This window comes from Rhamphochromis longiceps, linkage group LG14, assembly GCF_057381845.1.
Source record: "Rhamphochromis longiceps isolate RC_006_pf linkage group LG14, R_longiceps_female_GT1.1, whole genome shotgun sequence".
Classification (NCBI taxonomy): domain Eukaryota; kingdom Metazoa; phylum Chordata; class Actinopteri; order Cichliformes; family Cichlidae; genus Rhamphochromis; species Rhamphochromis longiceps.
In genome coordinates, this window is record NC_140570.1 from 4,922,475 (window position 1) to 4,949,962 (window position 27,488).

The 27,488-nt window shown below is 40.3% G+C and overlaps 1 protein-coding gene across 5 annotated transcripts in view; it reads right to left on the reverse strand.

The window, feature by feature from the left end:
* LOC146653448 (kinase suppressor of Ras 1-like) overlaps positions 1-27,488 on the reverse strand; it is a 59,637-nt gene that overhangs the window by 16,009 nt on the left and 16,140 nt on the right. For 3 of the 5 annotated variants that reach the window (XM_085429263.1, XM_085429267.1, XM_085429264.1), the window contains 4 exons: positions 2,941-3,088; positions 1,292-1,688; positions 912-1,075; positions 726-792 (listed from right to left, as the gene is read on the reverse strand). In XM_085429263.1, coding sequence (XP_085285389.1) covers positions 726-792; positions 912-1,075; positions 1,292-1,688; positions 2,941-3,088 — 776 coding nt within the window. Of the gene's footprint in view, positions 1-725; positions 793-911; positions 1,076-1,291; positions 1,689-2,940; positions 3,089-14,349; positions 14,471-19,526; positions 19,784-27,488 lie in introns of those variants that run through there. The other 2 variants (XM_085429266.1, XM_085429265.1) reach the window with 2 other exon arrangements.

Sequence of the window (27,488 nt, forward strand, 5' to 3'; positions counted from 1 at the left end):
GACAAATCCACCAATAAAAAATAAGCCTGGAGTTAACTGGCCAATCAGAACGCTTTATCCAGTTACTACTGCCATACTGTTACTCTGTGGCAAATTCCTGTCAGATTTCTCTCGGTGCACTGGTTGAAAAACTGCTTCTAAATCCAAAACCGTAATGCCTAAAAAAATAATAATAATTTTTTAAAACTAAAAATACAGAAGATGGAATGATAATAATCATAATAAAGATTAGGCTAACAACAATACTGTGAATGGTTATCTGCATTCACACTTGCACAAAGATTATGCAGATGATATCACTGATATCAAGATGATATCAATTTATTGATAAATGAATGTCAAAAGTTTTATGTTTTTAGTTCACTTTAGCTTCAGTTTCCAGATTTTATGTTTTGAAAATGTGTAATTTTAGTTTAGTTTACATTTTTGTGTTAGCCGTTTGTTTTTATATTCTAAGTGGTATCTCAAAAAAAGCCTAATATGTTTTAAGAACTACTGTACAGACAGACCACTTCATGTCATGTAAACATCCCAGACTCGACATGCACCAATTCCTCCTGATAGCTGTTGTGTTAACATTTCCTGTTTATTTTATTTGGCTTAAGTTAGATGCTCAAAATATTGTTTCAGTTAGTTTTCGAAACACAATATGTAAAATGCATCACCTGCAGTGGCCATAACATAACATGTGATAACTAGAAGTTTTTTTCAAACTGGTTACTGACCTGTGGGTTACAGCCAGGCCAATGTCTCTTCTTATTGTATGGGGGGAACTTCTCTGCATGGCTAGATCTGTGAAGAATATTAGAAACCAGCATATCAAAAGAAGAGATTCTGTCAAATTGATACAGAGAAGGGCCAAAAGTCTATGTGAACAGAAATCCACTCCGGTAGCTTTTATAGAAACTCACTGTCCAGTAAGATGGGGGCGACGGGCATCATGTATGGAGCTGAGGCTGGGACAGGGCCAGGTGTTTGGGCAGACAGCAGAGGTGATCTTAGACCTGAATCTTCAGAACTGATCCCAGAGCCGTTGATCTGAATAGCAGCCAACACTTTCTTCTTCTTACAGGCCCTGCAAAGACACCGACAAATTTGTAAATTCTACGGTGAAACCTCCTTACACTATAAATGTGATTCATGAATTACACTATACGGATAGACAAAATGATTTTTTAAATTAGTTTTCACAATTGTGGAGATAAGAAATTGATTCAGGAAAGTACATAGAAATCTTCCTGTCAAAGTAGAGCTGAAAATGTATGACTGCAGAATTCCTTCTAAAACCTACTTGCGTGTCCCAGGATCCTCGTTGCGGTTGGTCGGCTGTGAGTCATGACTCTTGTTTTTCGTCAGTGCAATATTGGGAAGCAGTTGCAACAGTTTGCGAGAGGGTGGTGGTGGTGCGTGGGAGGACTTGAACGTGTGGGTCTTTGAGACCTGTGTTAGCGAAGGGGTGCTTGATTCCAAAGAGAACGGATCACTCATGTTCTCAGCTGGTACAGTTGGTCCCTGGTCATCTGAACAGGGTACCACTGATATAGAGATGGAGCGGCCATGATTGCTGTTGGGTTTTAATGAGGTAAAAGGGCTACCAGAGCTTAAAGAGGGTCTAATAGGAGAAAAGGGACTGCTGTCCTGTTGTGACTCAGAACTGCAGGAGCCTGAGTTATGCCTCAGATCACCTCCTAGAATTAAAGACAGTTTGGATCATTACTTGTGAAATACAATCAGTCTGATCAAACTTTTAACACCTCTGTAGGAGCTGAAAATTATACTGTATTATTTAGTGCCAATCCTCATTTCTTTATATTTTGCTTCCAAGGAATAACAATTTTTTCTGTATTTTTTTAAAGTGGTCATCAGCAATAGTCCTTTCAGATTTCTGTCTAAAGTTTTTCTTTTGACAGTGGCTGTTTCTTCACTCATTGTCAGTTCACTCCCTGTACCTGACCATTTTCCAAGAAGCATTTGTTTTGTTTGTTCAGCAACCTGAGACTGGCCTGTGAATTACTGAATGGATAAAACAGTTTTTTGTCCAAACATAACAGGCAACCTAGCAAAAAACTTTTTTAAAATTTGAATCTTTTTAATTTTAATGTAATATAATGTAATCTTTCATTCACACATCTTTAGCATGTCACAAAAACACATAATTTGTTCCATTTTCTTTGAGCTTAATCTATGAAAAAAATCCAGTTACAAAAAATTTGACACATATAAAATAGTATTTTTGCACCAGCAAGTCCCTAAGAGTCTTATATACTGTACTTCCATGTATGCACACATTTCAATAAATTGTTTCCCAATTTCCTTGCAAAAATATGAAGATTAGAGGAGAGACTCCTTACTTTTGAACAGTGCTGCATTTTAGTAATAAAACAATTTGTAGAACACAAATGACAAAAAGAAATCCAAACAAAACTAGAGACAATGGGTACATTCAAATACTTAATTTTGCTAAAGAAGGCTCTAAGCAGAGTGAAGTGATCCTGAAGTCTCTATGCAGCAACCATAACATAAGCTGTTCAAAGGCTCCAAATGCTTAGGAAAAGAACTTCAATGCTTCATTACCTCCTTAAAAGAGGACACGTCAGCTGTCCTTTATGTGACGGCATCCTTCACAATATTACCCCACAATTCATAGCTGCGCACAATCTAACCATTCATGAAAAAAGTCAACATATGCTAGATTACATCTACCAGGCCACTGACAAAATTCATGGAAATATATTAATTTTCTTCAGTGGAATTTAATAAGTGGGGTTGTTTTTTCAGCATCTAAAACAATGTAGTAGCCACCTCAGATGATTAAAGTATGAATTGTAGCACTGCTATTAAAAAATTCTTGTATATACCCCTCCCAAAATATCCTCTGATGAATTATTCTACAAATGACTCATGAAAAACAAAACATAGAAGGGGAGGTTCTTTGGTCACCTGTTTCATTAACACTCTTTAGACATGAGAGAGCAGTAGTGAGGCGAGAGCGATCCTCTGAGTTGGAGCTTAGGCGTCTCATCATGTCCTGCAGCTCAGAGCTGGACATCTGCAGCAAGCTGTCCACCGAGAGCTTCCCTGCTGCAGCCTGCATGACACAAGGATGACATATATCACCGACAGCTTAAGTTATCTACTGTTCACTCGCTTTTATTTATATGCCAGATTTTACCCAAAGTGTATTCCCGTTGACTTAAAATCCAAGTATACCAAAATATAAGCAATACTGCAACCAGCAAAAATGTGTAAACTAGAAAACGAGAGAAACAAAGAAAAAATGATAACCAAAAAACAAGAAAACCAAAAGCAGCTAAACAAGAAATATATATTTTTAAAATTCAATTAACTTGTATTTTGAGGACTTAGAGACATTCATCCCTCTGATCATCCTGTGGGCAGCGGTTCAGGAGTACCAGGTGACTAACGTGTTATTATGGGCCATTTAGTCACTGCAGTAAGTCGGACTCATTCCAGTGAGACCTGGACTCTGTCAAAACTGCCCTTTCTAAATGCTAAATGCTATCCATAACTTTTATGAAAAGAATTTGTGGGCCAAGGTCTATGAGAAAGCCCAGTAGCCTAGGGTTTCTGATTTGGTAGCCTCAGGATCATGTTCCTGGTCTTCACAGATGTTGTTGGCCTCACCAATGAGTGACCCCCAGCTTGCACTAGGGTGGTTTGCAGCTGAAGTGGCTGGGATGAGAATCTACACCTCCAAATCTAAGGTGTAGATTCTCAGCAAGGAAATGGTGGAATGCTCTCTCTGGGCCAGAGATGAATTGTTGGCCTGAGGGAAGGAGTTCGAGTATCTCAGGGTCTAGTTCACAAGTGAGGGGAGAGTGGCGCAGAAGACTGACAGACAGACTGGCACAGCATCTGCAGTACTGCAGATGTTGCACTGGCCTGCTGTGGTAAAGAGGGAGCTGAGCATGAAAGCAAAGCTGTCAACTAACTGGGTGATCCATGTTCCTACAATCACAATGAACAATGAATAAATGAATGTGCTTCTCCCAAAGCGTGGCTACATCAGCTGAGGGGCTTGATCATTCAGGAGGGGCTTAGCGTACGCATGGAAATTGAGAACCAGTTCTTGTAGAGAACCAGTTCTTGTAGAGAACCAGTTCCCAGTAGTTCAATTCCTTGGAATTGTTAGTCTGCTTGCCTATCGATTCTGCTTATTGGTTTCACTTGTACGTATGCTACAATCAGCTAATTTCAGTTTGTATGCGGAAAGAGGCAAATAGTGGTGCAATCTAAAGTGTGGATATGAACATTACTTTTATTTTTATTGCAAAAAAGGACACGAGAACAATGATAAACTGCAAACTGCAACCAAGACAGGAACAATGCCATTTTGCTGCTAACACAACTTCAGCTCTTTGCAAGCATCTGTCTGCATGACTGCAAACATTTTCTTCCTCACCACAGTGATTCTACTTTAGAGTCACTGTGGCGATCACAGTACCTTCAGCTACTGCTCATTTCTGGCCTTTTCTGTATTCAGTTTTATATTTAATGATGAAAAAGCATGTTCCATTTAGTTGAGATCAGGCAACTGACTTGGTATTTGAACAATAATTCACTTCTAAGGAAGAAAGCAACTGGAGGCTTCTAAGAGGCTTCTTCAGTTCCGAAATGAAGAAGCCTCTTGGATGACAGGTGAAATATAAGGAACTTCATTCAGCTTCTTTCCAAGCATCTTAGACTACTACAGTCCCGATCAAAAGTTTATCACTGCTATCACTGCTGAATAATTAAGAATAAAGATCCAACCATGCAAAATATGATTTTTTTTTCTTCCTATTTTTCAAGTGGTCTTAAACTTTTGACCAGACTGTATAACCTGATGACTTACACAGATAAAGACCTCATTTCATTACGTTGTTAAACTCTTAGGTTAGCTTTGCGGTATGCTTTCAGCCATTATCCTTTTACACTAAACAGTGCTATCTGTCCACTTTTGAAGAATTTGGCTAAATCTGGATGGATAGACAGACGGACGACAGATGCAGCCTGAACTAAACTGAAAAAGCTAATTGGATGACATGTGAAGAGGCTTCTTCAGTTCTGACGTCAAGCATCTGGCTAAATCTGGGCGGACAAACGGAAAAACCAAAAAATTTATTTTTGAACGCAGGAATTTATAATTATATACAACAGTGATAAAAAAAAAAAAGATTTCTTCTGGATCACTCCACAGTTCCCTGTACTCCAACTCCTGTCAGCCTTAAGACACCCAACCGCTGCAGAGCCATCAGAGAACTTCTGCAGATGGCATGTTTCACTGTTGTACTGGAAATCTGAGGAGTACAAGGTAAACCAGGAATGGAGTCCCCTATTGTGCCACAGTATTACTGACCACCACATCAGACAGCGTGCCCCCCACCCCTTCTCATTCGGCAGAATGAAGCGAGGGTATTATAAATCAAAAAACATGACTCTCACAATGCCACCAGTACCATCTAGGTGACAGTGAGCACACTGCAACAGGTAGGTAACAGCATCATCCACTGGAAAGAAAACTGAACAGGTTCACCTGCAAGCTAAGACGGGCAAGAACCAGTCTCTTTAGCACCTTCATGACATGACATCAAGGCAACTGGTTTGAAGTTATCAAGATCAGAAGGACTGGCTTAATTTAATACTGGTACTAAACATGATGTCTTTCATAGCACTGGTACTTTTTCGTGCAGCAGACTCAGGTTGAAGAGATCCTGCGGGATGTCAGACAGATGGAACGGACGATTTACATTTTCTTTACCTCACTTTCACTCTCGCTCCAGCCCAGCACCCGTGACGTCTCTAAACACACAGAGCCAATCTCCTCAGCGTGACCCCCCACCATGAAAAACGTAAGAAAGACTGTGAGACCATAGAAAAAAGGGTGGGGCAAGAGCATGTGACATTATACAAGTGACTGTCGGTGATCACATTGCGACAAGCATGCAAACAAAGAACTATTAGTTTGTAATGGATCCGAGTCTAGTCGTGTCAATCCTTGGCGAGTCAACTGGACAAGGGGTTTTTGATTGCTGAGGAAGTGTTGAGATTGGTGCTGTGTGAGGACGGGCAAGAGGGACTCCAGTACTGAACTTGTTGAAAAACAGATTCAGCTCATTGGCTCTAACCAGGCTACTCCCCTGCTGTTGTATGTCTTTGATTGAGTCTAGTGATAAGATGCATCAATCTCCACACCGCTTTGATGTTATTCAGCTGGAGTTTGGTCTCCAGCTTCTCTCGGTATATATCTTTAAACCTGATCAGTCCCACCATGGTATGTCCTTCTGAACTTGCAGCGGCTTTTTATCCATCCTGCATGTTTGCATACAGAAGGTCCAGAGTTTTATTGTCTCTGCCAACAGGTAGAGTGCAGTCCAGACTGATACGGGTAAAATCACCACTAATGGTGATGAAAGCCTCTGGATGTTTGCACCGTAGGTCAGCGACAGTCACTTGCATAATGTCACATGCTGCTGCCCCTGCTGATGTAGTCAAAGACAGTTACAGTGGTAAAGAATATGGGCAAATACTCTCAGTTAAAAGTTCAATGTCTAGCGAGCAGAGACATTCCTTCACAGTAACATGTCCTGGATCTTTCATCAACTAACCCTGCAATCCCTCCACCTTTCTTCTTACTATTCAGCTTGGCGTCTCTGTCGCGTGAAAAGTGAAAAAGCACTATGGTCCAGGTGCAGCCATGTCTCTGTGAAGCATAATATACTGCACTCCCAATACTCCCTTTGATGTCTTAACAGCCTACCATCTTATTAGCCAGAGACCTCACTTTTCCCATAGTGACCGATGGAACGGACGATTTATATTTTCTTCACCTCACTTTCAGCCTCTCTCCAGCCCGGCACCTGCGACGTCTCCTCTGATGTTCTTGCGGTATGACCAAGCTGGCTTTAGTCAACAGCGGTGTTTTGGAGATCACTAAAATGTGTATGTAAACACACAGAGCCACTCCGCTCAGCGTGACCCCCCCCCCCCCCCCCCATGAAAAATGTAAGAAAGACTGCGAGACCATAAAAACAAGGAAGAAAAGACTAAGGTCCATGGTTTATAAAAACTGAAAACTTGGAGGAAAAAAAGACTAGATTAGATACAACTATAAATAAAATATATAGAAAAACTAAACTAAACTGAAAAAACTATGGGAGGCACTGCAACAGATTGCCACTCTCACAGTGAATGAAAAAATGAGGCCATTTATCGGACTGAACCTCTGAAAATAGGGCTATATATAAAAAAATGTCTGTAATTTTATAACAGTTCATGCAAAATTTTAGTAAAATCCCTCAAACTAAGCCTGCAGTTTAATCATATTGATTGTTTTCAATTTACAGTCTACTGTGGTGAAGTACGAAGGCAAAAGTTATGTCTTTGTCCCACACATTACAAAGGGCACTGTAGCTACAATATTATCAGACATTCCCCGGAATACAGAGTGAAAAACAAATTTAGGGAGAGGCAGAGGCATTTCCTTTGAGATAACAATGAGCCTGCACATTAGAGGATGAAATTAAGATATGAGGAGGCAATGTGATATCACAGGGATGTTCATTACAGTCAAACAGAATGGTTTTTTTAAAATCACACATATCACAAAGGCCACCAAAAGTAAACTTCAAAATGAAAAGTGGTAGGAAGGGATCTTTCAGCCAGTTGTGATGTAGTCTACTTTGTTCTCATCATGGTCCAAAAGGAGACAAAACTTATTTCACATCTAGAAATCTAGAAATAGTTGACCTTCTAGAGCAGGGGTGTCAAACGTGTGGTGTGAAGATATATATATTTATGTGAAAAGGTGAATTCAGCCTTTCACCACCACTTACATTTTTTTATTGCAGACTGAAATTTGAGGCAATATTTGCACATTACCATCCATCAAAATTAATCAAAAGTTGTCCTGTAAAATCCCATATTTGAGCAAACTCTAATAAAAACCTTCACATTTCAAAAGACAACTATTAATGCATAGTTATAGGTCACAAAAATCCAGAAGAAAACACGTAGAACATATTTTAATATAAAATCCTTAGTCACAAAAATTAAGAAAATTATATTATATTGTCATTCTACTTTCATGTTGAATTTAACAAATATAACAAGCTATATATTTTTTGTTTTACTGATAAAACAAAATATCAGTAAATAACTGTTCTGGATTTTCCAGATGGTGCTCTCGTTTTAACTAGGAAAATATTAAATATGTACATATTTTTCATTTTAGAGAGGTGTTGTCCTGGGGGAGTGAGGTACAGTTTTAAGCATACTATGGGGGATTAAAAATTCAAGCAGCAACGTAAAAAAACCCATACATAATAATTAATATAGCAAAATAATTAAACAATTAAAAGTGATGAAAAAGGGATAATTTTACATCAGTACACTTGCCAAGCAAAGCTGCTGTGTCTACGTGACACATTTGGAGTCTCATACAAGATGCTAACCCTTAACGCTTAATCCTAACACCTAACCCAACCCTAATGCCTAAAACCACGACCGCAATCAGTAAGCTGACTGTCTAAATGAATGCAAGAAAAATTGCAATAATTTTATATATATATATATATATATATGTGTGTATGTATGTATGTATGTGTGTGTGTGTGTGTGTGTGTGTGTGTGTGTGTGTGTGTGTGTGTGTGTGTGTGTGTGTGTGTGTGTGAATAACAATTTTCTTGCATTCATTTAGACAGTCAGCTTACTGATTGCTGGCTGTATATAACTGTATATGTATATTAAAAAAGATTCCTGAAAGTGTTGCACAATTTGCACATTGTTTTGCAGACTACTGAATCTCTGCTCATCTCCACTTCTGAGAAACTGTGATTCTCTTTTTATAAACCACCTGTTTCTTTTAGTAATACTTACTTTTCCACTCTTTTGTTGCTCCTAGCTTTGAATAAAATACATACACACTTGTGCACACTGTATGGTTTAAACACAATAACTCTAACAATCTTTGTGAAGCACAAATAGACACATACAGTGGGGCAAAAAAGTATTTAGTCAGCCACCGATTGTGCAAGTTCCCCCACTTAAAATGATGACAGAGGTCAGTAATTTGCACCAGAGGTACACTTCAACTGTGAGAGACAGAATGTGAAAAAAAAAATCCATGAATTCACATGGTAGGATTTGTAAAGAATTTATTCGTAAATCAGGGTGGAAAATAAGTATTTGGTCACCTCAAACAAGGAAAATCTCTGGCTCTCACAGACCTGTAACGTCTCCTGTAAGAAGCTTTTCTGTCCCCCACTCGTTACCTGTATGAATGGCACCTGTTTGAACTCATCATCTGTATAAAAGACACCTGTCCACAGCCTCAAACAGTCAGACTCTAAACTCCGCCATGGCCAAGACCAAAGAGCTTTCGAAGGACACCAGGAACAGGATTGTAGACCTGCACCAGACTGGGAAGAGTGAATCTACAATAGGCAAGCAGCTTGGTGTGAACAAATCAACTGTGGGAGCAATCATCAGAAAATGGAAGACATACAAGACCACTGATAATCTCCCTCGATCTGGGGCTCCACGCAAGATCTCATCCCGTGGGGTCAAAATGATCATGAGAACGGTGAGCAAAGATCCCAGAACCACATGGGGGGACCTGGTGAATGACCTGCAGAGAGCTGGGACCAAAGTAACAAAGGTCACCATCAGTAACACACTACAACGGCAGGGAATCAAATCCCGCAGTGCCAGACGTGTTCCGCTGCTGAAGCCAGTGCATGTCCAGGCCCGTCTGAAGTTTGCCAGAGAGCACATGGATGATACAGCAGAGGATTGGGAGAATGTCATGTGGTCAGATGAAACCAAAGTAGAACTTTTTGGTATAAACTCAACTCGTCGTGTTTGGAGGAAGAAGAATACTGAGTTGCATCCCAAGAACACCATACCTACTGTGAAGCATGGGGGTGGAAACATCATGCTATGGGGCTGTTTTTCTGCCAAGGGGACAGGACGACTGATCCGTGTTAAGGACAGAATGAATGGGGCCATGTATCGTGAGATTTTGAGCCAAAACCTCCTTCCATCAGTGAGAACTTTGAAGATGAAATGAGGCTGGGTCTTCCAACATGACAATGATCCAAAACACACCGCCCGGGCAACAAAGGAGTGGCTCCGTAAGAAGCATTTGAAAGTCCTGGAGTGGCCTAGCCAGTCTCCAGACCTCAACCCCATAGAAAATCTGTGGCGGGAGTTGAAAGTCCGTGTTGCTCGGCGACAGCCCCAAAACATCACTGCTCTCGAGAAGATCTGCATGGAGGAATGGGCCAAAATACCAGCTACTGTGTGTGCAAACCTGGTAAAGACCTATAGTAAACGTTTGACCTCTGTTATTGCCAACAAAGGTTATGTTACAAAGTATTGAGTTGTATTTTTGTTATTGACCAAATACTTATTTTCCACCCTGATTTACAAATAAATTCTTTACAAATCCTACCATGTGAATTCATGGATTTTTTTTTCACATTCTGTCTCTCACAGTTGAAGTGTACCTCTGGTGCAAATTACTGACCTCTGTCATCATTTTAAGTGGGGGAACTTGCACAATCGGTGGCTGACTAAATACTTTTTTGCCCCACTGTACACACAATATCTATGTGTACGGCAACTAATTCAGTTGCACAGGTTGAGTCAGGTTTCCAAATTCATGGCATGTGTCTGAAACAGGCATATCCGAAAACGTTAGAGCACTTATGCAAATATGTGATGTCTTGATGAATCGAGCAGGTATTAGAAGTTTACACAGCACCATTCTCGCATGAAAATATCTTAAAAGTTTATTTTGTGACCCAGACAGAGTAATGTTTCAAACTCCGCCACTCTGTGTTCCTCCGCCACTGCCTCGTTTGAGTTTTGGACGAAATGGATTCTGCAATATTGCATTTCTTCATTTCGAGCTAATTGGAGACCAGAACAGCCAATCAGATTTTTTTGCATCCAAGTCTGTGATTGGCTGGTTTTGTGGCACAACTATAACAGTGCAGAGAAAGAGTTGAGCGTGCACGGGCAGAAATGTTGAGAGCGCGAGCAACACATTGTGAGCGAGCGCAAATACAAAAACTGAGCGAGAGGGGCTGCTATTGTGTGTGTGTGTGTGTGGATAATAGCAAACACTGAAATACATTTTTTGCACGCAGCAATGAATTTTGTTCACTCAAATTCAGCTTTTCTTCGCTCAAAATAAATTTCTCCTTAAAATGCAACACTTACACCTGCAAACTTTCTTTTACGTGCACTCAGAATAGTGGCACAAAAATAACGCCATAGCAGCACAAGAGTCCACATCTGGGTACTCTACAAGATTATTCCAAACAGCTGGAATACCTGGGGAGTAGATACACTGGAGAGGAGGAGAGGTGTGACGCCATGTTCCAGATAACTTGGATATTGAAACTTAGGAGTGATGTCACTCCTGAGTTAGCGTGTTCCCGAAAAAGCACGGAAAAACAGGTTGGTTCTTAGGAAGGTAGAGTCATTCAAATATCACTAACAATATAGTATAATGCTTTTTTGTTTCATTTAACTCTGGGTTGGCTGGGGTTGTTCTGACATTCTGAGTAGGAAAATTGAGTCGAAAACTTGGAAATTCCAACTTTCAACTTATTCAGGAACACACCGTGAGTCCATAGCAAGTATGGAAGAAAGAAGCACCCAACTTAAAATATAACCATTAATCATTCTGTTTCTTTTTAAATCCACATTGCAGGGTCAGCAGTCTAAACACCTGGACAGCTCTTACAGCTCTTTTGATTCAATTCAATTCAATTAAATTCTACTTCATTTATATAGCACCAAATCACAACAACCGTCGCCTCAATGCGCTTGGAGGCACACTAAGCCAGCCAAGAGATATAATCTCTCCAGCTCATCTTGAGTCTACTCCCAAGCCTCCTTCCAGTTGGACAAAATGACTCACTGCCAGAAATCATTCTGGCCAGATGCCCAAACCACCTCAACTGTCTGCGTTTAGTGTGGAGAAGTGCTCTATTCTGACTCCCTCCTGAATGACCAAGCTTCAGCCAGTTTCTAAACAAGAGTCTAAACATAGATTGACCAGTCAATTGACAGCATCAATTTCACAAAATATAAAATGCACCACACAGGTCCATCACTGGTGATGTTACAGCATTCTGTTTGTCAATCTTAAACTCCACTCTCCCCTTACTCATGAAAACTCCTCCACTTAAGGTAGCACCCCTTCACAAACCAGAATGTGCACTCCACCCTTTTGCAGCTGGGAACTATGGCCTTAGACTTGGTGGTGCTTATTCTCATCCAAGCTGCTTCACATGATTGCAAACAAGTCCAGTTTGACTTGGAGTTCATTGGCTTGATGAAGCAGACAGTCTTAGGATAAGATACTAAGACTACCAAACCTCACACTTTCTAAAAATGGGGCTGTACCTAGATATTCTATTATGAAGAGAATTGGTGAAAGGGCAACCCCAGTCCAACACCCAACAGGAATGTCTGACTTAGCCCATACTTCCAATCTGAACTCTGACAAAACTTTTTAAAGCTCAGTATTCAATGTTATCACCAAAACTTAGGTTCAGAATAGATGTGTCATTTAGAAAGGATGAAGCGCCATACTCACATCTGTTGTTTATGTAAAGCATGTTGCTTAAGCCATTGTACTGCATTTCTGCAATATTACCATCTTTTCCAAACCTTAACCAGAACTCCCAGAGGCTAATCAGAAAACATTTAAACAATGATGCTGCTGCTAAAAACGAACAGAGTTTTACTTTGATGTTTTGGTGTAAAAAACCTGATGTTAGTGCAGTTAGTTGGTGCAGTATTACACTGTTCCAGAGCCTTGGCACCACAGACTGAGAGGCTCTAACATCCCTAGACTTCAGCCTTGTACAGGGGGAACTAATAGATATTAAGCTTGTCAGCGAAGACAGCGAGCAGTAGTCTATTTCACAAGAAGTTGGAATAAATAATCCTGATGTGATGATGTCATTTTGCATCACGAGCCACTTACAGTCCAATTTGATCTTAAGAGGCCTGGACCAGTGAATTTCCCTTCACTGAGATTGATTTTACATGTGATTCAAAGTCCAGAGAGAAATCAAATGTTACACCAGATTATGAACACTGGTCTTCACAAATAAGCAAAAGGAAGCAATCATTTCTAATTCTTGAATACATATCACGAGGAGTTATAATAATAGCGTCAGTCTTGTTAGAGTTTCAAACAAGGCAAACATTCAGCTACTCTGGTCTATCCAGCCGGTGAGACTTCAAAGATTGAATGATGCTGACTAAAGGAAGGGTGTAAAAGGAAAATTACAAAGGACCCAGAATTGAACCTTGTGGAACCCCTTTGGTTAGAGAAGCAGTGCAAGCTGAACTTGGAGAACTTGCTCGCCCTAACAGAGAATATCCTTCCAAATAAGTAGTAGGAAAACCAGTCTAGTCATGATATAGAGATACTAGCCAAAACCTTGAGGCTGTTTGTGGTCAACAAGATGCATGTCCCATCACCAGCAAAGACTTTATTGTATAAAACTGTTGCAAGTTCCTCTTTTAATAAACAACACATTACACCTCCCTGAAATTATCCCAACACAGCCACTGGCCTTCAAAGTATTACTGTAATGGTCAAAATAAGTATGCAGTGAAAGAACAACCTATATATTAAACGTTATTTGTGTTCTACACGTCTCATCCAAAAATATGGAAAAAGTTAAAAAGACTGGCGAGACAAGACAACATTTCACACTTCGCAAAACTGATGCATACCGATACCTGGGTACTGCCTGGGCATGCCTAAGCTGACTATGTTTAGGTGATGAAACCCACCCTCCAAAACAGAAAAAAGAAAAAAAAAGAAAGAGGTAGAAACACTAACAGAGAGACACTGCAGTTAAAACTTTTCCTTTAACCTTTGATATCCAAATGACACTAATTACTGCTTACTGCCTTTTCGGACATACTTAGTCACACAGAAGTACATTTCTGAAGAAAAGCCAGAACACCAAGACTGAATGACAGAGTCGGTACTGACAGGCATGTGGGTATTCATAGTATGTCAAAGGCAAACACATATCTGTATTGATACCCACCACTGCCAATAACGACACACACACACACACACACACACACACACACACACACACACACACACACACACACACACACACACACACACACACACAACTGTCCAGAGTACACACGCACATTAAAACTGAGAACACGCAATGTGACTATCTGAAACAGCAACAATAAGGAAATGAAGGAAACACTTTTCCTAAGATCTGTATCACAATACATACGCTGAAAACCAGCAGACAGAAACAGCAGAGCTTTGATTAAGTACATTACCATGAGGTTGACAGTATCTTTTAAACATTTGAGCCCCTGCTCTCATAATCCAGGCACTGTACCAGAATAATCCGTAAGCGCAACAGGCTGCTGGGAAACACACAGAGAGCCAACAAATCTTTCCACAGCTGTTATCACACTCCCTCTTTTTCTCCTCCCTCCTTCTAGCACTACCCTCCCCCTCTTTCTTTCTCACTCTCGCTCAACAAGGTTTTTCACACGTCTCCTGACTTGCAAACACAGTACATAAATGATCATTCACTCCCCATGCATACGGTTTCATTTTCATTTTTACTTTTATGCGCTACCCTTAGATTAACATTTGTAATACTGTAATAACTGACAGCAAGTGATTTATCATTATTATCATTCTTATAGTTATTTTTGTTATATTATTTAATCTACACTGAAATGCACGCTAGACTTACATTCAAAGCAGAGCCCTGATTTTAAGAACCTTTTTTCTGGTAACACTCCATTCAAATGGTTATCTATTTGATAAGCTTTAAAGCATTTGTTATAGTTACATTTCCGAAAGCTACTCTTTTTGAGTGTATGTGTCTAATCAGTGCTAAACCCCACCCTGCCTCAGAAGAAATCCTCCAAATGAATAAGATGTGCATTAGCGCTGTATGGTAATGCTAACTCTGGCTAACTAACTCCTGCTAAATGCAGTTACATGCAAAACACCTGCACTGAAAATGTTACTTAAACTTAATTTACACACATTTGAAGGAAGGTAATAGGAGTTACGAGTGTGCCACATCATATCATCAGCTATAATACAATTTATATGGTATAAAAATGTGATATCATGATATAGGCTGGCATAGAAACGCCATGCATTTACATTCCCTGCTCTGTGCAACAATGAGACAAGCTTGGACATGTATAAGAGAGTTGCAAGTGTGACGCTGATTACTACTTCAACAACCTCCTACAAAGTACAGTACTTTGCAAGACAACTGCTCCCGCTGAAGGTGGAAACAACAAACTTGTTTTGCCAGTAGAAGATAAAATATTATCGCATACATATGGGCTAGATAGGAGAAGATGCTTGCAGCTGCTATTGTGACCCAAGCATGAACAAATGGCTCCACCATTGGCCCACTCACTGACTGTACTCGATATGACAGGAAGAACAAATAGTGGTTACATGATGGAAATACAGGACTTTAAGCAGCTAGTCAAAAAGTTTGACACAAGACACACTACGAAAGTTAGAAAACATTTTTCAGTTTTATTGTGTGACAATATTACGTCACATAGTATTAGTTATTGATTTATTCTGTGTCACTGGATATAATGGTGTCTCACTATTATTGCACTATAATGCTGCTGGGACCTTGTTTCTATATATTCATACTCCAAATTAGGAAAAGTGTTATCAATGGCAATCACTGGAAAAGAAAGGTGGAATATGCCCTTCAATTACTTATAAATGCTGTTGCTTTCAAGCAGTAAGCATCAATATAATTCAGCATTTATTTTTCTATATATATATATTCACAAATATATAATATTATCGCAAATGTTCTTGAAATATTCTGATATACATTTAAGTTACACTGCCAACACCTGATGACAAGCAAATCCTGTTTGTCATTAGTGTGGGCGATAAGTCAACATACAATACAATACAATACAATACAAATGGAAAACAAGTAATATATAATTACTATAGATAATCCAGATAATCCATACATATAATGGACACCTGGGTGAAAATCAAATCTCAGGATGTACCACATTTCACGGATCACATTAACTTGGTGGACCGAGACATCAAATTCACCAGGGAGGATATGAAAAACGGCAGGTTAGCCTTCTTAGACTGTGAGAGTTCCATTAGTAATGGGGACATCTAAAACCTCATGTGTACCAGAAACTTACACATCAGTATTTAAGGTTTGACTCTCATCATCCACTGGAGCATAAACTGGGTGTCATCAGGACGCTACAACACAGAGTGAACACCATCCCCACAGACACAGCGGCCAGGGAAGCAGAAGAACATCACATCAAGAAGGGCAAAGGGAAAGACCATCTCTGAATCGAGGAGGGGGCCTAAGGGTACGACTTTCGCCATCGTACAATGCTGTGATTGCAGCCATTCCCCAACTTTCTGTGAATGGTACTCATGGCCATTGATCAGTGGGCTTTGATCAGTGGTTGTTGATCAACGGTCATGAGAAACGGCATAATTATGACACTTTTATTGTGTCAGCAGACTATTTGGGGTCATTGTCATGCCAGAAAAATGAGGCCTTTGCCAATCCAACACTTTCCAGATGGTATGGTATGGTGGATCAAAATCTGACAGAAGTTTACTGTTTTCATAATTCCATCAATTACGAATACAGTTTCAAACCATGACAGTTTTTACTTATGGCTGTAGACACTCCTCTCTATACACATTGATAATAACTTGATTCATCACTTCATAAGACCTGTTTTCTTGTACGCTCAAGTAATTTGAAGTGATAATAATTTACTTTTGCTTTGATGTAGAAGGTTCCTGAAAACAGATAAAATCTTTAATTTAATTTACAAGAATAAAAAGTACAATAATTAAATATAAATTAGAGCACAACAGGTAGTTAAATGCTTACAGCACTGAAAGCCTTTCCAGTTATTCAATTAATAAAACAGATCTGTTTTAGTTTAAAGTGAGAATGTAAGTACACCATAAAATAAAAAAATGCTATGTGCTGAATTATTAAAGCTGAGGTTCACTTCCATAGTTCATCAGGTAAAGGAGCCTTATTTTTTCCAATTACTGAATACAACAGAAAAGCTTTAAGTTGTCAGCTTACTAAGTTCTGCCTCCTCATGCATTTTACTAAATTGGCATAGTCCTGTAAGTGTTGTAGGAACATGCCTGATTCCAGCTATACCCCTTGGGGCAGTGCTTATCTCTTACACAGTAATAAATGACAGGAATGCACATGCAAAATGCAAACCCAGAGACAAACACGCACAAATATGGGTGGGTGTGTTATAAATCTTTTCATTAACAGTTTGTTCACATATAGATCAAAGAGCACGCTGCAAATGACAAGTCTATTGTCCTTGGACCTCTCCCTTTCTAAAAGGTAATAAAAAATATAGAAATAAATAAAATAATATCATATAATAATTAAAAACCTGTAGCAGCTGGATAGCGTAGTGGTTAGACTACACTCCTTTGGAGCAGAGGATCAGAGGACAGCTGGATACTGGAATGCCTAGAATTTTACAAGATCAACAGGACCATAAGAGCCTTCATCAGGAACTCAATGGGGATGTGGCGTACAACACTAGAGGCCAACTCCAAGCCCATAGCACAAGTCACAAGTCAAGTGCGGGATCTGCATAGGCCTGAACCCCCTCAGTGAGATCATTAACAAGACTGGCTACGGATACCGACTACGGAACGGAGCAGTTGTCAGCCACCTCCTGTACATGGATGACATCAAGCTGTATGCCAAGAGTGAACGAGACATCGATTCACTGATCCACACTACCAGGATATACAGGATATATTCGGGCTGGAGAAGTGTAGTCGGATGGTAACAAAGAGCGGGAAGGTAGTCAGAACTGAGGGGATCGAGCTACCAGAAGGCAACATTGCAGACATAGAAGACAGTTACAAGTACCTGGGGATCCCGCAGGCGAATGGGAACCATGAAGAGGCAGCTAGGAAAGCTGCAACCACCAAGTACCTGCAGAGGTTCAGGCAAGTCCTGAGGAGTCAGCTGAACGGTAAGAACAAGATCCGGGCTATCAACACCTACGCCCTGCCCGTGATCAGGTAAAATAAGTACCCGATCACCATATATATATATATATATATATATATATATATATATATATGCACAGAAAACAAATGGCAGGAGCAAAACAGCACCAACTGGTAGAGCAGTCGCCCGAGACTACAAGACCAGACTGACCAACCTGTGCACTGCCTGGATCGACTAGAAGAAAGCCCACATATGGATCCTGGAATGCCTAGAACTATGCAAGATCAACAGGACCATAAGAGCCGTCATCAGGAACCCAATGGGGATGTGGCGAACAACACTAGAGCCAAACTTCAAGCCAAGTGGCAGAAGTCACTGTCAAGGCAGGATCTACCAAGGAGATGCTCTCTCCCCACTGCTCTTCTGAATAGGCCTGAAGCCCCTCAGTGAGATTATCAACAAGACTGGCTACAGATGCCGACTACGGAATGAAGCAGTCGTCAACCAACTCTTCCACAAGAATGTCATCAAACTGTCTGCCAGGAGTGAACGAGACATCAATTCACCAGTGATAGATGGCCATGGTGATAGATGTAGATATACTGAGTGATACCAACACAGGGCATACATGTAGCCAAGTGGCTGGCATAATATACAAGAACATCTGTGACCAGTATGGCCTGTAAGTACCAAGGAATCCTTAGCCTCCTGTGAAGACATTTCATTTCTGGAAGAAATGGAAGAAAACGTATGTATGTATATATACATATGGGATGGGCAACTCTCCCCCTTATTTAGAAATGTGTAAGAAAATATGGATTAATTTTTTATCCATTTATTTCTCACCTTCACTATCTCTACTCCATGCAAGTTCACTTTTCCACCCTCCTTCTCATTCACACACATATATTCTGTCTTGCTTCTATCAACTTTCATTCATTTTTGCTCAGTCTTTCCATTTCTACATTCATCAGTTCCTCAAAGTATTACTGCTATCTTTTCGATAGAGGTACTCCCACTCTTTCATTTGTAGCACATTTCCATTTCCATTTCCTTAATAGCTCAATCTTTCTGCCTAGCCAATTGATACAAGTCCCCTTCTCATTCCTTAGTATCCAGTCTCACATTCACTACAAGCCTTTCTCTTCGCCATCTCTCTTTGCTGTATGCCTGGCAATCCAGCACTCCTGTCTACTTTCTTTAACTCCCTGACTATTCTTTGCTAACCCCTTCGTTTGAATACTTTCCTTCACTTCCTTATTCCGCAACTTCCACAAAAAGTCTCCTTCTCCTTTTTCTCTGTGTGGAGGATGCACCAAATACCAAAAATCAAATCACCTTTTCCAGTGAAACAATATGGTACTCTCTCTGAGCTTTTAATCTGAAAGATCTTAATCCAAAAGTATGCATTAAAGAAATGTTAAACCGCCTGTATACGCTGGCGTCTTGTCCTACCTCAGTGTGCTACATATGATTCCAGTTTGCTATGCAGCGCCTTCCATGCGGGCTGACTGTCAGCCTGATCGCCTCCTGCTATTAGCTCCTTAACGCTTCCTTGTCCACCTGTCACTTCCTCCTCAAGCCAATGTCAGGGGGAAAAAACAAAACTGAGTCACCCTGAGGTTTGAACACTACCTTCACTGTTTGTGTGCACTTTTGTTTACAAAGTGCTTTCAACATGTGTATATCCTTGAATCACTGTGTGTGTGTTGGTATGTGGCTGTGGCTGGTTTGGGTGTGTATAAATAGCTCACTGGGGAGGGACAGAGGCTTACAAAGCAGCTGACTCAACACATTCTAGTTTGAGTGTGTGCTCATCACACAGAGCAGTATGGCTGGTGCTCTTGAAAACACTGCAAAACTCTGTCCAGCCAATGTACTACATACTTACTAACTATAAAACCTTACCATTCTGTTTAGACACCTGGAACAGTACATTAGAAAAATAAAACATATTCAGTATAATGACGTCAAGCTAAACTGTGAATGACAGTTATACATCTGACTAAACTAAAATAGCAAAAAAATGTGAAATGTTAGGAAATACTTTTGTGTTTGTAGCATATCCAATAGCAAAGAAAAACCCACACATATCTCTGACATAGAATAACATCATGTTAGGAAATCTTGCTACCTTTAGGAGTCACCGCAATGTATCATTAGCCTCCATCTCACCCTATCCCAAGCATCTTTCTCTGTCACATCAACCCTTTGCATAGCCTCCTTCACTAAATCCATGAACCTTCTCTGTGGTCTTCCTATTTTCCTCTTGGTTGGTAGCTCCATATTCAACATCGTTGAGGGCATGAGTTGTTTTTTTATAGCATGTTTAATGACATATCAGAATCTCAGAGATTGACAGAATATACAAAGGGAGATGCAGCAAGATGACAGTTTGTTGAAAGACCTTTGGACAAAACTCTGCGAGTTCTTTGCTTCCATTTTGACTTTTTCTCATCCTATACCAGTGCTGATCTGGAGGTTTTTTATGAGTGGTGACACTTATTGTTCAATGGAAATACTCTGTGCACCCTAAGCGAAGGTGCATGCAGAGCAGTGACGATGTCATTGTTGGCGTATGAAGAGATCAGTGCACTGGGGCCCTTACACCTATCTCCATCTCAGTTACACATATGTGTTGCCAGAAAACCACATCATCTGTAAAACACTGACATTCATTTCACTTATTGAAGACTAAACTTTGGACAGAAAGGCCCACAAAGAAACAGCAACTGAAGCCGCTGCAGTAAAAGCCTGGCAGCACATTAAAAACAGGAAACCCAACATCTGGTGATGTCCATGAAATCAAGACTTCAGGTGCCATTGCCAGCAAAGGGTTTTAAAACAAGTATTAGAAATGAACATTTTGTTTTCAGTTATTTAATTTGTCCAATTACTTTAGAGCCCCTGAAAGAAAGGGATTGTGTTAAAAATGCTTTAGTTCCTCACATTTTTATGCAAGCTTTTTGTTAAACCCACTGGATTAAAGCTGAAAGTCTGCACTTCAACTGCATCTGAGTTGTTTCATTTAAAATTGACAGTGGTGATGTACAGAACCAAAATTAGAAAAAAAAAGTTGTCTCTGTACAAATATTTATGGACCTGACTGTGTCTTTGGACTATGAGAGGAAGTACATAGAAGGGTAGAAATAAGTGCTTGTATGAATTGATGTAAATGAATGGGGCATGTTGTACAGAGCACTTTGCTATATATGAATATGTCCATTTACCACCTATGGTATCAATTTCAAAATCCTACGTTGCCTTGAACTAAGCCTGGAATGGCGCAGCTACATCTGCAGCCTGTCCACAGCATGGACACAAGCATTTCACTACATGTTGTACTGTGTATGTGACAAATAAAATTAGAATTTGATCTTTTAGTTAACCCTAGAACAAGATCATGGACAGAAATGAGCTTTCTCTGAAGGGTGAATGGGCTTTTCCTTAGCAATAAGGTGAGGAGTTCAGCCATTTGGGAGGCACTCAGAGTAGAGTCACTACTCCATATTCAAAGGAACCAGTTGAGGTGGTCACCTCCAAAGTAAGGTGTACCAGCCAGGGTACATCCTACCGGGAGACGTGCAGGCTACACTCTGGACACGCTTGAGAGATTACATGCTTCGGCTGCTGACTTGTGACTCAATTTCAGATAAGCAGAAAAATATACAGTGGGGCAAAAAAGTATTTAGTCAGCCACCGATTGTGCAAGTTCCGCCACTTAAAATGATGACAGAGGTCAGTAATTTGCACCAGAGGTACACTTCAACTGTGAGAGACAGAATGTGAAAAAAAAAATCCATGAATTCACATGGTAGGATTTGTAAAGAATTTATCCGTAAATCAAGGTGGCAAATAAGTATTTGGTCACCTCAAACATGGAAAATCTCCGGCTCTCACAGACCTGTAACGTCTTCTGTAAGACGCTTTTCTGTCCCCCACTCATTACCTGTATGAATGGCACCTGTTTGAACTCATCATCTGTATAAAAGACACCTGTCCACAGCCTCAAACAGTCAGACTCCAAACTCTGCCATGGCCAAGACAAAGAGCTCTCGAAGGACACCAGGAACAGGATTGTAGACCTGCACCAGACTGGGAGGAGTGAATCTACAATACGCACGCAGCTTGGTGTGAAAAAATCAACTGTGGGAGCAATCATCAGAAAATGGAAGACATACAAGACCACTGATAATCTCCCACGATCTGGGGCTCCACGCAAGATCTCATCCCGTGGGGTCAAAATGATCATGAGAACGGTGAGCAAAGATCCCAGAACCACATGGGGGGACCTGGTGAATGACCTGCAGAGAGCTGGGACCAAAGTAACAAAGGTCACCATCGGTAACACACTAAAACGGCAGGGAATCAAATCCCGCAGTGCCAGACGTGTTCCGCTGCTGAAGCCAGTGCATGTCCAGGCCCGTCTGAAGTTTGCCAGAGAGCACATGGATGATACAGCAGAGGATTGGGAGAATGTCATGTGGTCAGATGAAACCAAAGTAGAACTTTTTGGTATAAACTCAACTCATCGTGTCTGGAGGACGAAGAATACCGAGTTGCATCCCAAGAACACCATACCTACTGTGAAGCATGGGGGTGGAAACATCATGCTATGGGGCTGTTTTTCTGCCAAGGGGACAGGACGACTGATCCGTGTTAAGGACAGAATGAATGGGGCCATGTATCGTGAGATTTTGAGCCAAAACCTCCTTCCATCAGTGAGAACTTTGAAGATGAAACGCGGCTGGGTCTTCCAACATGACAATGATCCAAAACACACCGCCAGGGCAACAAAGGAGTGGCTCCGTAAGAAGCATTTGAAAGTCCTGGAGTGGCCTAGCCAGTCTCCAGACCTCAACCCCATAGAAAATCTGTGGTGGGAGTTGAAAGTCCGTGTTGCTCGGCGACAGCCCCAAAACATCACTGCTCTCGAGAAGATCTGCATGGAGGAATGGGCCAAAATACCAGCTACTGTGTGTGCAAACCTGGTAAAGACCTATAGTAAACGTTTGACCTCTGTTATTGCCAACAAAGGTTATGTTACAAAGTATTGAGTTGTATTTTTGTTATTGACCAAATACTTATTTGCCACCCTGATTTACAAATAAATTCTTTACAAATCCTACCATGTGAATTCATGGATTTTTTTTTTCACATTCTGTCTCTCACAGTTGACGTGTACCTCTGGTGCAAATTACTGACCTCTGTCATCATTTTGGGGGGGGAACTTGCACAATCGGTGGCTGACTAAATACTTTTTTGCCCCACTGTATATAGCTGGATAATGTATTGTTATTTTAGATTTTAACTTTTATTAACGTGGCTGTCATGAATTTTCGAATAACATACACAACGTGCATGATTTCTAATGCACTGTACAATGCGCCACACTTTTTAGTCAGAATATATTAGTTATTAGTTATTGAAGTAACATGCTTTCATATCATAATTAACATCGGTTTAAGTGGCAAGTTTTTTGTTGTCTGTTTGGAGTATAACCTGTTGCGTTCATAATGCACGACCCGAGGTGCCCCACATAACCGGCATGATTCATTATTGAAGAAAATGCCTTTTTTTGGTTTTTGACATTATCTATGAAATAGTTTAAATTTAACTTAATATCTGACTGTTTCTTAGTTTGAGACTACTCAGCTTAATTTTTTTTCTCTAGTTTAGTCGACTTGGAAATTAGTCACCAGCCATTCCTAGTTTAAATCGACCTCTGCTTCGTTTTTCCCCTTGACGCACTCGGGTGTGGACCAAAACAACCACACCGAGACCCTTTGTAGGAGGTGGCCTAAGCTGTTCATTTATGGAATGAATGTGATCAGAACTGATCCAAACCAACTATCAGATACCCAAATTTGAGATAAAAAAAACATCCCGTTGCCACTTATGCTTTATATTCAATGTTTTTAGAGCACTCTGTAACTATATAATTAATTGCCCATCCTATTTAGAGCATCTTTTCAGTGGAATAAGTTGCCTTATGCAATTAGAGAATTGGCTTCTATTCATAATTTTAAAAATCACCTAAAAGCCTATTTAGGCAGTTTTTAATTTATTTGTAAAAATTGTAGAGGGTAATGTCACTTGTAATGGAAATTGTGTATTTTGTTTGAGTGTTTTTTTTAATAATTTTTAATATTTACATGTTTGCATTTTCAGAATTGTAAAACCTTACTGTGGATGTAAGAGCCAAATTATGTGGACATTTTTGCATCCAACTCATTGTGTAACATTTTATTTGGTGGTATTTGATGGTTTGGGCCCCAGGAAGACTAGCAACCACTGTTGTGGAAGCTAATGGGGTTCCTTATAAATAAACAAATAAACAAATGTGGCAAGGTACTATAAATGCGCAAAGGTCATATGCAATGTTCCCTCTAAGCTGCGCACATGCGCAATTGCGTACTGCTGGCACAGTCTCTGCGCACAGAAAATCTGCATTGCGCACAAAAAAAAAATCTAACCTGAATTGCAATTAAAATTATTACTGTTTTGCAGTGTTAGTCAGTACGTGACTGGCGGCTCCCATATGGGATTAGAACGATGCCACCTTATCCCATAGTCCAGCCAATGATGTGATTCACATTCGTATATACGCAGCTAATCAATGTGGTTGACAGGCTATGACAGCGTCCTTATGTGCGACACCGGTGTTTTAGCTAGCAAAGCGGCGTGGCTGATGTGGAGTGAAGCCACGTTAATGACAACGTGTACAACCATTGGAGATGTGAGCAGGACAGACGGAACAATTGACGGAAAAAGTGTGGACTTTATACCAGTTTTTAAATTGTGTTGATAGGTCACGTAAAACCAGAGTTATGATAAAAATATTTGCAATGTTTGGTTTTTTCCTGAATACTATCGTTGTTTATATTTACTGCGGGAAGAAACCGTAAAAACAGCGTTTTATAAGGAAAACGCTTGAAAGCAAAAACAAAACCAAAAAAACTCCACCCTTTCCTATTGGTGGAAAAATGTACCATGTCGACCAATCAAAAAATGATATGGCAACATGGCATTTAGATGTTTAGGAAGGGGGGAAGTTTTGGAGTGACGGCGGTGGTTTGAGATTTGCAACGTTTAGCGCAAATCTTGTGTAGTTAGTGTGTAGTGTAGTCCAAGGGTGTAGATTTGGTTTTGGCATTGGTGGGGACGGATGATTCAACCACCAAACCCTGCCCTGTTTCTTTTTGTTTTTCCCTTTTTGACTTTGCTTCTTGATAAAAAATAAAAAAAGGAGAAATATACTTGCCAACATATGCTATTCTATATGCTTTTAAACCATTTAAAATTACAATTCATCTTTTTATATGTGAATTATATAATGTTAAATTACAAAATACATGCAGTCACACATGTGCACCACCAAGTCATCATTAGGGATGGGTACCGGTATCCGGTGCCATGATGGCACCGGTTTTGACATAAACGGTAGTAACCAGACCGAAAAGCAGCGCACATTTCGGTGCTTTATTTCGGTGCTTTTTTTTCCTGAGATGTCATACACTTTAGATTCTAGCCAATCATTTTACCTTTGCAAGCGTAGTAGGCGGGCCCAGGTACGTACGTTCTTTTAGAGCAGAGCTACAGATTAAAAATGCCCAAGGCGAAGCGGTCAAAAGTCTGGCTGTACTTCACAGCAAAAGATGCAAACTCAGCAGCCTGCAATAAGTGCTTTAAGGTGATACTGTGATACTGTCAAAGGAGGTAACACCTCAAATCCGATGAAACACCTGGCGACGCATAGCGGGGTTTTTTAAAAGCCGAGAAATGCACCGTATTTGATAGCTTGCTGCGAGACCTCACACAGAGCACATCTACTGCGGGTGTGGTGCCTGTTATCGGTCCCGGAGTTAGCAACATCCCCCAAAAACCCGAAGAGGAGAGTCCTGGCCCCTAGCCCTGCCAGTGTAGCAGAAATGATGACGGATGATGATGGCAGCAGCAGCCGTTCTTCTCTGCGTGAGTAGCTTAATGTTGTTCGTGTGTAATTTACGTTGAGTAGGCTAACCACGTTATTACATTAATGCACGTATGGTGAACTAGCAAACACCGTCGTAGTTACATGCGGATGTCTTCTTGTTTGATGGCAGATACTCCCTTCACCCTGGCAAAAAAAACTTAAATGACCAAAGAAAAAGTGGTAAACAGCTAAACATGAGAGGTTTTTGGACAAAGTTTGTGTTCTTCATTCTTTAAGCACCGGTACCGTTTCAAAAGTACCAGTTTGGTACTGGTATCGGATAAAACCTAAACGATACCCATCCCTAGTCATCATCCAATTTCACCTGTGATCTTGTATCACCATTCCTCTCTGAGCTTTGTGTTGGTTCTTCTGTCACCTGACAAATAGGACATACATGACAATAAGAATAAAATGTGTAGCTGCTTCAGTATTTCTGTCAATTTGTGCAGATCTTGACTCATCAGTAATGTTTGTAGGGTGAGTGCATTTTTAACTACCTCATGATATTTTGTCTCAAAAATTAACCCTATGAATATATCAGTACCATTAGGATGAAATCATTGTGTGACCAAAATTTTAACGTTAGACGTATAATTTCAACAGCCTCTGTAAACTAATATCCTGGCTTACTCGATGCTGCCGTTTTCTCTGAGTTTCAATCAAAATTAGAAATGCTACTCTGAGACTGAGATAACTAATAGTGCTGCCTGTTGTGCAGTTAGTTTCCAAAATACATTATTCATGGTTACATACAATTTTAGACTGATGTGGGCCAAAGCCTAGCATAGCCTGTAACGTTATTGTGACGGACACATTTTATGAGTGAACTTGACTTTAAGCGACTTACAGGTTTCTTTGAAAAATACTTTCTTATATCCAGGTTCTTCCTTTTTGCTGTCATCCTCCTCTCCTCCTTGCAGGTCCTTGCAGCGCAGGCTTGCTGCTGCTAAAACTAAACAGAGCTCCCTGAAAGGCACAGCCAATCACATTGGCCATATTAGTCACACGAGGTAGGACTCCAGTAGAGAATGTAATTTAACTCTTTCTGCACCGCTGGGTGAATGAGACGTTGACAGATCTTTTTTTTTCCTTTCTATCGGTTTTGCTTTTCTTTACTCAAAGAGACCAAATTATTGGTGGGGACAATTCAATAATAGCTGAATATTGGTGGGGACATGTCCCTTCCGTCCATGCCAAATCTACACCCTTGGTGTAGTCAATAGTTTTGTTGTGTGTGTCAGAACAATGAGGCGACTGCTGAATGTTACAGCAGTTACAGGAGTGATACATCTCCTGTTGTCAGGCCTGCAGGTATCAGGCTGTTGTTCTCCTTTATCTCATAGTGGACAGAAATTATTTTTTGGAGTGGCACAAATAATTTGTGTGGCATCAAATTTGATGCAGAACAGCTGATTGCTCTGTAAATAGTTTGAAATGTT